The sequence below is a fragment of the Schistocerca americana genome, chromosome 8 (assembly GCF_021461395.2).
Source record: "Schistocerca americana isolate TAMUIC-IGC-003095 chromosome 8, iqSchAmer2.1, whole genome shotgun sequence".
NCBI classification, from domain to species: Eukaryota; Metazoa; Arthropoda; class Insecta; order Orthoptera; family Acrididae; genus Schistocerca; species Schistocerca americana.
The window spans coordinates 161,623,015-161,635,273 of NC_060126.1; the positions used below are offsets into that span (position 1 = coordinate 161,623,015).

The window sequence follows — 12,259 nt, forward strand, 5'->3', positions numbered from 1 at the left end:
TCAACACACGTCATTGCACTACATTACACGTAGACTGGACTGCAGCAACGCTCTGCGTAAATATGTCGGTATCGCACTCTCATATCTCTCATGGCGATGTCTGAACCTCCTTTAGATGGAGATGACCAAGACGTGTATCTCCCGTAGATATGCTGTGTTGGATGTCAGCCTGAACAGTTCCAGTGTCGTCACACACAACCTATAAACCTATAGCCGTTATGTAATTACAGGGTTATTCATGTAGTTACGAATGGCTTTTTTATTGTACTGTAGGATTTCTCGGCAAATTTGATAGATACCATTTTCTTGCGTTAGTATCCAACTTGGCGTCGTGTTATCTCAACGCTTCGACGAGTTTGTTCATGTCGTCTTATGGTGAAGTATCAGGGTCATGTCCAGTTCATTCCTTTGCAGCCATTCGACCAGACATCCTCCGCCAAGGGGACAATGTGTTGGCCATTCCTGTGTCACCGGAAGAGGATTTTTGCCTTGTACTAAAGGGCCTTATGGTAGAGGGTCCGGGAATGCTGCCTCTCCATTCTCCCGCTGTCTCCGCCGCTTTCATATCAAAACATTCCCGACGTGTTTTTGCTCTCACCTCATCCCATGAACAGCAAAAAAATGCAAATGTGTGTGAAATCTTATGGGACTTAACTGCCAAGGTAATCAGTCCCTAAGCTTACACACTACTTAACCTAAATTATCCTAAGGACCAACAGACACACCCATGCCCGAGGGAGGACTCGAAACTCCGCCGGGACCAGCCGCACAGTCCATGACTGCAGCGCCTTAGACCGCCATGGACAGCTCTGCTGGAAACAGCGGGCGAAATTTACAGGCAGCAGCATGAATCAACACGTGGATCTCCTTCCAGATGGCCACAGCGAAATCTTTCCCAGGGGCACATATTGGCCCAAACGTTGGGCACTCCTCAGAGTAGTCTACAATCCAGCAAGTATAAAGGAGTGAACTGGACATGACCCCGACATTTTTGCATGAAGATGACCAGGAGAAACTGGTCTAAACGTTGTGACAACGCGATGGCACAGTGTGGCTTCTTTTTCCTTCTGAAAATGAATTTACGTATCTGCGGAACTTTATATGACATGTTCCGCTTGGATATTCTGGAGTGTGAGTTTGGTAGCATTTCGTCACTGCGTGCATGGGTTTACACTTTACATTTCAGGCTGTGTACATCAACCTCCAAGTACCACCTCTGCTTCATGAAAATGAATGCGGTCAATATGCATGCGGCGGTCACTGTGTACCCCACTGGGTTGCTCCTCCCCTATTTCCGCCTAATCGTCCGTATGCACTCTACCCAGCTGGCGTGTTTCGCAGGTGGACGTGTGGAACCCGTTCAGCGGGTCGCAGGCGATGCTGGTGACGTACGCGGTGTGCCACATGATGGGCATGTCGTCGGCGTGCTCCAACCCGCTGCTGTACGGCTGGCTCAACGACAACTTCCGCAAGGAGTTCCTGGAGATCGCGGCGGCGCTGTGTCCGTGCGCGCCAGCCGCCCAGGCCGCGGTGCGAGAGCGCGTCGGCTCCCTGCGCTCCAGCCTCGCCGGCCGGGGGCGGCGCGGGGGCGGCAGCGTCGCCGGGGGCGGCGGGGGCGGCGGCGAGGACGCGGCCGAGCGGCGCGCCTCCAGGCGGGGCGCCAGGCAGCTGCGGCCGGAAGACAGTGAGTACACCAACGGCGGGGCGAGTCTGGCATGGCTGGAGACGCATTCTGATCTAGCAGTCGTAGCGCTCGGGCTTGAAGACAGAGAGGTGATGTGACCGTAAACCAGTGGTTCCAAACCTTTCTGAGTCCATTACTCACGAATGCAATCCGATAATACCTGGTACTCCTTCCCCATTCCGCCACCGTCGTCAATATTGGAGGCAAAATAAAGTTTAAAATGAAACAAAACTTTATCTGAATCTTTATATATTTAAAATGTCGAAGGCGTAGACGATATTTAGTTTCCATAAGTTTTTTCTAAACAACGGACTTATGAATCCATGAGACAATTGGCACTGCTTATTTTTAACTTTTTTCTAGAATGACGAAGCAATTGTTAGTGCATCACAAGTGCTACCTAAAATTCCTTCTCCGAAACCAAAATTAACTGTCGACTGGGAGGGTACAGAATATGCTTCCTTTGCACCACTCTTCCTATCGACAGTTGCTTCATCCACACCCAGCAAGCCTGTTTCAAATCAACCAAATTAAAATATGAGCACTATACTTAAGCCTATTGTTTGCAACTCACCGGATTGCTGGACTCCTTACTTCTGAACTGCCAGAAGTTGGAATACTTCAGGCTATCAATGCTTTGTGTGTGTCTAGTTCCACTAATAATAATAATAATAATAATAACGCATTGCGGACACTACAACAGTGTAGCAGCGATTACATTCATTTACTGTTGTCAGGTGAATAATTCAGTAATTTCTGACCTATTGTGGCACTATCTACAATTCGCAGGAGTCATTATCATAAGATACACTCCTGGAAATGGAAAAAAGAACACATTGACACCGGTGTGTCAGACCCACCATACTTGCTCCGGACACTACGAGAGGGCTGTACAAGCAATGATCACACGCACGGCACAGCGGACACACCAGGAACCGCGGTGTTGGCCGTCGAATGGCGCTAGCTGCGCAGCATTTGTGCACCGCCGCCGTCAGTGTCAGCCAGTTTGCCGTGGCATACGGAGCTCCATTGCAGTCTTTAACACTGGTAGCATGCCGCGACAGCGTGGACGTGAACCGTATGTGCAGTTGACGGACTTTGAGCGAGGGCCTATAGTGGGCATGCGGGAGGCCGGGTGGACGTACCGCCGAATTGCTCAACACGTGGGGCGTGAGGTCTCCACAGTACATCGATGTTGTCGCCACTGGTCGGCGGAAGGTGCACGTGCCCGTCGACCTGGGACCGGACCGCAGCGACGCACGGATGCACGCCAAGACCGTAGGATCCTACGCAGTGCCGTAGGGGACCGCACCGCTACTTCTCAGCATATTAGGGCCACTGTTGCTCCTGGGGTATCGGCGAGGACCATTCGCAACCGTCTCCATGAAGCTGGGCTACGGTCCCGCACACCGTTAGGCCGTCTTCCGCTCACGCCCCAACATCGTGCAGCCCGCCTCCAGTGGTGTCGCGACAGGCGTGAATGGAGGGACGAATGGAGGCGTGTCGTCTTCAGCGATGAGAGTCGCTTCTGCCTTGGTGCCAATGATGGTCGTATGAGTGTTTGGCGCCGTGCAGGTGAGCGCCACAATCAGGACTGCATACGACCGAGGCACACAGGGCCAACACCCGGCATCATGGTGTGGGGAGCGATCTCCTACACTGGCCGTACACCACTGGTGATCGTCGAGGGGACACTGAATAGTGCACGGTACATCCAAACCGTCATCGAACCCATCGTTCTACCATTCCTAGACCGGCAAGGGAACTTGCTGTTCCAACAGGACAATGCACGTCCGCATGTATCCCGTGCCACCCAACGTGCTCTAGAAGGTGTAAGTCAACTACCCTGGCCAGCAAGATCTCCGGATCTGTCCCCCATTGAGCATGTTTGGGACTGGATGAAGCGTCGTCTCACGCGGTCTGCACGTCCAGCACGAACGCTGGTCCAACTGAGGCGCCAGGTGGAAATGGCATGGCAAGCCGTTCCACAGGACTACATCCAGCATCTCTACGATTGTCTCCATGGGAGAACAGCAGCCTGCATTGCTGCGAAAGGTGGATATACACTGTACTAGTGCCGACATTGTGCATGCTCTGTTGCCTGTGTCTATGTGCCTGTGGTTCTGTCAGTGTGATCATGTGATGTATCTGACCCCAGGAATGTGTCAATAAAGTTTCCCCTTCCTGGGACAATGAATTCACGGTGATCTTATTTCAATTTCCAGGAGTGTATTTAAACATATGTAAGGAGTGTCTCTCAATTTCTCTGACATAGAATTATTGTACAACTACGTGTGTTGTGGGTGGATCATGTGAGGAAGATGCTTTCTTTCCTTTCTTCCATACATTGGTTCCACCACATTGTGATTCATTGAAAAAGAAATGTAATTACTGGTAACTTACAGAGTCAGTTGCAGTCTTGCAAAACAGTGATAATGTTAACGCTCTTATAGAAATAATTTACTTTCATGATTGATAAGCAATTGAAGCTTTCTGTACTTACCCTCGTAAAATTACAATTGACCGCTCAGCAGTGAGGGGACTTACACATCCCCTTAATTGTGAAACGTTTTTGACTCTTGCGTAAAATTCAGTACTGTCTCGTTCCATCTTGTACATGGTAGTTACTAAATCTCAAAGAAAAGAAATAAAACAGCTACAGTTACAGTATTTATTCACCACTGAGCATTTTCAGAGCCTCCAACTTCTGCTTTCAAACAAACTGTGCACATAACTGACATGTCTTCGTTGAAAATTTCGTGAAATTGGGCATCTTATTTTGTAATATTTTTAACCTAATAAGGAATGTTAACATCATATGACTTCGATTTGATTGATACATTCATAAGTACAGAGACATTTCAGTGCCAAACGAAGAATATAATTGGGGGGTGGGGGGAGGGGTGGCTTGAAATATATTTCAAATAATTCCAACACTATAATCACACCTAATACCGTGGAAAAATCTATAAATCTCTTTTTTACTTCCGTTCTAAAAAGAAACGTGTGACTTCACTTTGTGGACCCTAACAAGGGAACCTCTCCACCGCAACCCCCTCAGATATAGTTATAAGTTGGCACAGTGGATAGGCCTTGAAAAACCGAACACACATCAATCGAGAAAACAGGAAGAAGTTGTGTGGAACTACGAAAAAATGAGCAGAATATATAAACTGAGTAGTCCATGCGGAAGATAGGCAACATCAAGGATAACTTGAGCTGCGGAGCGCCGTGGTCCAGTGGTTAGTGTAAGCAGCTGCGGAACGAGAGGTTCCTGGTTCAGGTCTTACCTCGAGTGAAAAGTTTAATTTTTTATTATCAGTTTATGTGACAAACTGTTACGTTTTCATCAGTTTTTTGGGAGTGATTATCACATCCACAAGAAAACCGAAATCGGGCAAGGTAGAAGAATCTTTTTACCCATTCGCCAAGTGTACAAATTAGGTGGGTCGACAACAAATTCCTGTCATGTGACGCACATGCCGTCACCAGTGTCGTATGGAATATATCAGACGTGTTTTTCTGCGGAGGAATCGGTTGACCTATGACCTTGCGATCAAATGTTTTCGGTTCCCATTGGAGAGGCACATCCTTTCGTCTACTAATCGCACGGTTTTGCGGTGCGGTCGCAAAACACAGACACTAAACTTATTACAGTGAACGGTTACGTCAATGAACGAACGGACAGATCATAACTTCGCAAAAATAAAGAAAGTAAAATTTTCACTCGAGGGAAGGCTTGAACCAAGAATCTCTCGCTCCATAGCCGCTCACGCTATCACGAGACCACGGCGCTACTGCCCTTACACTCTCCTTGATGTTCCTTATGTTGCACATGGACTACTCAGTTTGTATATTTTGCTTATTTTTTCATAGTTCCACATAACTTCTTCCTGTTTTGTCGATTGATCTTTGTTCAGTTTTTCTAGGCCTATCCACTGTGCCAACTTATAACTAAATCTGAGGGGGGTGCGATGGGGAGGTTCCCTTGTAGGAACTGTTCATAAATGAAACTGAAATACGAGCCACATCATACATATTCAGGATCAGCATGAAGTCTCGAGTTTCTCGATAACCCTAACTTACCTTGTATTCGCAAGGAACTGAGAAATTTTGCTGATGGTGGCAGCTTCTTTTAATAACGAGTCTACTGAAGGCAAAATGAATTTCAAAGTTCTTGCTCATGTCATCTGCAATTTTAAATGTGCCTATAAGAGTACGAGACAACCACCGTTAAAAAGAGTTACAGATTTCATAAAGGGCACTGCGGTGGAAATGAATCATAAGAATGTTGGAATGATTTCGTGTTGTAATTTAGTAATTAACTAAGAAATTGCAATATGAAGATTACAGTCATCCTACAACAGCTCACGTGGAGTGCAGTTCCACAAAACACGAATATTACAGGAGAATGAGTACCTCATACGATAAGTAATTCCCGTATTAATGTTAAATAAATACGAAGTTAACTTACGCCATGGCCTACACTCACGGATGAATAAAGGAAATACCGAGATTGTTCTTTAAACCTGGAACAGCTTGTCCTTGAACAGTGGGTCATACACTTGGACGCAAAAGAAAGCATATCCATGAAACCGAAAGATCTGCAATGATTTGAAATATTGCTGCATTTGCTGGCAATAGTTTCAGCATAAATTCCAAAGTGTTGCAGCACTGAAATAACCATCGAAATGGAACGTCACAGAACTCATCTTACGAGTGTACACACCATCGTCACGATGCATGTACTGCCAGCGCGCTACAGAAGCAGAGAATACAGAACACAGAGTACCTTGGTCACCGCAGTCTACATGGGGCACGCTATCTACGAACTCTAGCGCTCTGAGATCTGATTGGTTAGGTAGCTATTCCTCCAAAGCGCAACGCATCATTACAGGGTTATTCCTCACACACTGCGTGGCATCAAGAGGGCCGTAGCTGAAGAACAGCAGAAACGAGCAGAAGTTGTTGTACCACTCTACAGGCAGTATGACAAGGAAGATCTAAGCCGGTTGCTTAAACCTTTGCCGTCGATGGACGAAGAGGCATCGGTGGTAGAGACCAAAAGGAAACCGTTTGTTTGGGGGTTCCACCACTAGCAGCAGTAATTACGCCTGGTTGGGCAGGCAGCTATTCGTCTAAAGTGAAGAGTATACATGTACCTTCACTAGGCATCCACAGATTGTAACATTCTTTAGCAGAGGACAACAAGAACACGGAGTGTCCCGGCACCTCGCCGTTGACGTACACCTCAACTAAAAATTAAATTATTTGAAAGACGCTGGTTATAGCACTGCTTTCATTTAATACAACTCAAAACGTCGGGTCTTAGTAGACAAAACTCCAGAAGTGCAGCATATACTGAAGGATTCAGTCGATGGCACATGAACAATTTTGGTTTCCCATGTACCGAAGTTAATGGCAGAACAGGTGTCCAAATGAGACGTTTCTGAATATATCATTTGTCGTCGAACGCTACTGACGCTGTCAAAGTCCCAAGACAGTACAGCTGGGCGACACGACGAGTACAGTTCAAATCATTAGACTCTCATTTGTGGTAGTCAGTGTCCCAGTTGATTCTGGCTTTAAAGTTTCCAGTAACTTGTTGCTGACGATTTGTGCTGATACTTAGCTTGTAAATTCTGCCGGTATTTCAGCTGTTCACATGCCAACATTCCCATACCATAGACCTTCTCAACGGTCCTGTACGTTCTTTTATTGCTACACTGCTGTCCTGAGAATCTCTCGTCACCAGTGGTCCTACAGACATATCAATAGAGCCAATTGTCTGAGCGTTCTGTCGGTACAATCGGTATGCAAGCGAAAGCATGCGCTACCAACAGATTCCAAGACGCAACACATGGAAACGAAACTTTTCTGAGCTCATAACTCGGGATCTGTTGGTAACAGGTAGGAAGCGTCAACTACTGTGGATAGCCCATCGACTAGGGAGCAATTGTATACGCAAAAGAAGGAACATCTTACTGTATCCACCCCACAGTACGGGGTCAGAATTTGAAGATTTCACATTGTCTCCACCATAGGGAATGGGGGAAATCAGTTCGTTATTTCGCGTTGTATGCAGTCTACGGTGTCCATTAAGGGGCTTGTGTAAGCATGAGTTAGTTCATGGGCGTTTCCTGAGCAAAACCGAAACAAGCGTATTTCACTATTTTTTGGCCGTCAGCAGCCGATATTTTACCAATCAATCACAGAAAATTGCTCAAATTTTAGCGGTATATCATCTAGGCATTTATCTCGAATTGCCATCTGCCCGTTTTTGAAAATATTTTTCCGTTATCGAGAAACACTTCAAACACATGGCTTTTCGGTACCAAAACCAATCCGCGGATTCCAAGACGGCTATCATAAACAAAGGGCTACAATTGTAACAAGGTATTCATAGGATCCCGATGGCCAACAACCTTGAAAATTTTCTTGAAATACTTATCCGTTTCCGAGATGCAGAGATTCAAAGTTACCCTAGTTATACACGCAAAGAATGGCGTGAGGCGAAAAAATAGTTTATAAACTGTGCTAGCACGGAGAAATATGCTGTGATGCGTCTCTGTTATTATCAGAAGGGGTCTGGGACCCCGTGTTATAGTGCTGAAGGACATGCAGAATTCTGTGTAGATAAAAAACTGTTTGAGGTGTAAAATTATTTTTCCGTTATTTTTATTACACTTAAGTAAATCGTTTAAAATTTTTCTGACCGGAGAAGTTCTTTTAGTATGAGTAATATGCCCTGCTGTAGCAGGGAAAACAATCAGGGAACAACGATCCTATTACAACACGTAGAAAGGCGAATATGTTCCTGTTTAAAATACTCTAACTGAGAAGTGGGGTACCAGCTGCTTCATTCTGCCTTCCTCAGCTCTTTAAACTTTTTCCCAAAAATTTTAGCATGCGAACATATTCGTAATTTTTCATGCTGAGAAAGATATAGACAGTGAAAGTGGGAAACAGACGGGAAAGTAATAAGTTCTGGAAGATAGTAGACAGTAGTTGTGGTATAGAAAGAGCGAAGGAGAAAGTGGGAGAATGAGAGAAAGAGAGGGACACAGTGACAGTGCAACGTAGTTGACAATGACAGAATAATGCTACGAACAGTTGCAGAATAAGAGTGAAGAACACAGTATCAGTGAGAGAGCAATAAAAAGAAAGAGAAAGTCGACGTGGATGACAGCAAGTGATAATGAGAAAGAGAGTCTATGACAATGACATCGAGAAAGAGAAAGGTGGTGACAAAGAGAAGAGACAGCAGCAGTGGGAATGAATGACTGATACAGTAGCAGTAAGAGAGCGTAAGGAGGAGACAATGACAGTGGCAGGATACTGTATTACTAGGACAGAACGAAGGGGACTGTGGCTGTGGGACAGAAGACAGTGACAGAGCGACGCAAAAAGATAATAACAATGAACTGGGGTGAGTGAGTGATTACGAGTGGGCAACCGGGTGAGTAAGTGTTACGGTTATGGAATCTTGTGGGAGTGAGAGCTCGTTAAAAAGAGCGTGACTTTCTTCGCGTGCCACAAGTTTAGAGAAAAATTTTAAAGGTGCTGAGGAAGGTAGAGTGAGGCAGCTTGTACCCCACTTTTCAGTCACAGTCTTTTAAACAGAGGCATGTTCGCCTTTTTTGTGCTCCAAGAGGTGGACTGGTGCTTCTATATCTCGCATGACAAAGATCAGACCTTTCTTGAAATCCAAAAGTACGGCGATAAACTGTACTTACACATTCTCTAGCTATCCTGCGTTTCGTTCTTCCCTAAGTTCCTGTGACATTAGAGACACGCAAATAGCAGTCACATACTTACATCATTCTTCAGTTGTAGGAATTGTTTCCTTCTGTAGCAAATGAACAATAAATTAGCTCAGGTATGAGTGAAAATATCCTACAAATATGTAAATGTTGGTGTATCAATTAATTAGTATTTCGTCAACGTGTTCACAGTGTAGCAATTTACATTTACATTAATGTACGCTTTCAGCTAGTGTCTAGTTCTGCAGCTATAGCCCATGCTATAATAACTAGAGGTAATTATATATGAAAGCTCTTGCAATTCTCTGTGTATGCAGCGTCCGCTAAAGGCCAGATGCCACGGTGTGTGGTGGTACGCATCGCTGGCGGAGCAGGATGAGGAAATCCCAGGCGGCTGATGTGCTGGTGAGATGAAGGCCATTGGATGTGGGAGTTTATGCTGCACTAAGTGATGCACTCACACCTCACTCTGTTGCTTTCCTCTCTACCAACACCTGACACTCCCCTGTCTCACAGCGCACTGGTTGCACTACACACCGCACTCCGCGGCTTGTCAACACGCGTCACCCCAATTGGTCTCTAGTTGCAACCTGTTATAATATTCTGCTAAGATGATGCTAGGAATACTGTTATATGTTCCAATTTCTCCATTGTAACAGAGTTATTCTCTTGGCTGCGTTGTATAACAAGTACTTCAAAAGGTACCCATCAAGTACAATGTGGATGGTCTTATCTCCGTTTCGACAAAAGCATCTCTGGCGGAATCACTGTTTCCCTGTAATGACTGGACAAATATATGTAACACCGCGAGAGATACCTGATCGAACGTAAATGAAGAGGCTAGCCAAGCACGCAGGAGGCACTGTTGTATTTGACCACGAAAGGCACATGTGTAATGACCGCAATACATTGCAAATGTCTGTCATGACAATGTTCTCTATAATGGTACCTCCATTACGTCGGGGCTAAGTGAATTCTAACGTGAGAAAACTCTAGGTGCTCGTATTGTGGATGCTTCTGTAACTTAAGTAGCCGGTCAGCTTTGTCTTTCTACATTTACATTCACATATGGTCTCTGTAAGCCACTTTTAGGTGTGTGGTGGAGAGTAATTCGCGTATCAATGTCACTTTCCAATTTCCTCTTCCAGTTGCCTATGGTTCGCAGGAAGAACGATCGCTGGTAAGCCACTTGGGCTCGAATCTCTCTGATTTTATCCTCGTGGGCTTTACGCGATATATACGTAGGAGGAAGCACTGTATTGGTTGACTCTTCTAGGACTGTACGCCCACGGAATTTTAGCAGTAAACTACACCGTGAGACACAACGCCTCTCTTAATGCGTCTGCTACTGAATTTCGCTGAACATCTCCGTGACACTTCCTAGCTTACTAAATGAACCTGTAATGAAACATGTTGCTCTTCTTAGGATCATCTCTGTTCTCTTCTCTATCCCTGTGACTTTGCCACAGGGATAAAAGTAAATCACAACCATAGTCAAAGTGTACAAATCTCCATCCAAATACTGGGCATCTCCTCTTCTTCCTGATGTAAGCCACCCATCAGTGTACATTGGGGATTTCAGTTCTCACCATTTCAGATGGGAATACCACTCCTATGATGGCCAATGTCTCCAGCTAGCATATTGGGCTGATGTCCACAATATCCAACACATATACGATACTAAAGACAAGGACATATTTACGTAGAATGCATGGAAAACTTCACCTTTGCCAGATCTCTGTTTTGTGACGACTAGCAATGACGGGAAACCAATGGAAGCAAAGCGAACTGTTTTGACATTTCTGTCGAAAAGCCAACACTCACCAGTCATTGTGGAGATTGGCCTGCAGATACCAGTCATAGAAAGTCCACTAATCTCCCGCTGTTTACCCTAATAAAATAACCTCAGTTATTGAAAACTTTAATATCCATGTCCCTACACAACAGAAGAAGGACTTTGAAAATCTCATAAAATCTCATAGCTGAAGCACTAAAGAACTGCGCAGAACAGTCAGACACTGTGAGCACTATCTCTGAAGAGTTGATAACTGCAATAAATGACATCAAATCAAGGAACGCGGCCAGACCTGATGGAATCCTGCCGGAGTTTCCAAAGAACCTAGGTCCAAGAGCACGCACATTGCTCTGAAACATTTTTCTCCGCGACACTTGAAACTGGAGACATCCCAAATAAATGGAAAGAGTCGAAGATAATAGCTATCTTGAAGGACAAGAGAGATCGCAAGAGCTACAGACCTATCTCTCTGCTGTGTGTGATATACAGACTTCTCGAGAAAATTCTTCTAAAGAGAGTGACCCACCTAATAGATGCAGCAATACCCGTGGAGCAAGCTGGTTTCAGGTCGAAGAGGAGATGCTGCGATCAAGTCCTGACACTAACCACGCATATTGAACGTGGTTTTCAGAACAAAAAAAAAATACCGTTGTAATATTTATAGGTCTCTCAGCTGCATAAGACCCAGTATGGTTTAAAGGGTTGCTGTATAAGCTTACTACAGTAGACAAATGTAAGAAGTCATTACGGCTCTTTTATAATATGCTATCCTCAAGGCAGCACAGAGTAGTTTTTCACGGAAAAACAAGCAAAGCCCGAATCCTCAATAATGGACTGCCGTAAGTCTCTGTGCAGCTCCTTTACTGTTTAATTTACACATCTCTCATAAGCCGAACTCAAATCACGAAAGTTCGCATATGCCGATTATCTAGCTATTGCTTTGTATGGCGAGTCACTCGAACAATTGTACTTGGTGCAGCTTCTTAACTACTAGAGGATCTGGCATCTGAAACTTAA

The 12,259-nt window shown here is 45.1% G+C and overlaps 1 protein-coding gene across 1 annotated transcript in view; it reads left to right on the forward strand.

Moving 5' to 3' along the window:
• Positions 1 to 12,259, forward strand: part of LOC124545652 (neuropeptide F receptor-like) — a 116,183-nt gene that overhangs the window by 82,838 nt on the left and 21,086 nt on the right. The window contains exon 5 of the mRNA XM_047124598.1: positions 1,342 to 1,580. Within this exon, the coding sequence (XP_046980554.1) occupies positions 1,342 to 1,580 (239 nt within the window). The remainder of the gene's footprint in view (positions 1 to 1,341; positions 1,581 to 12,259) is intronic.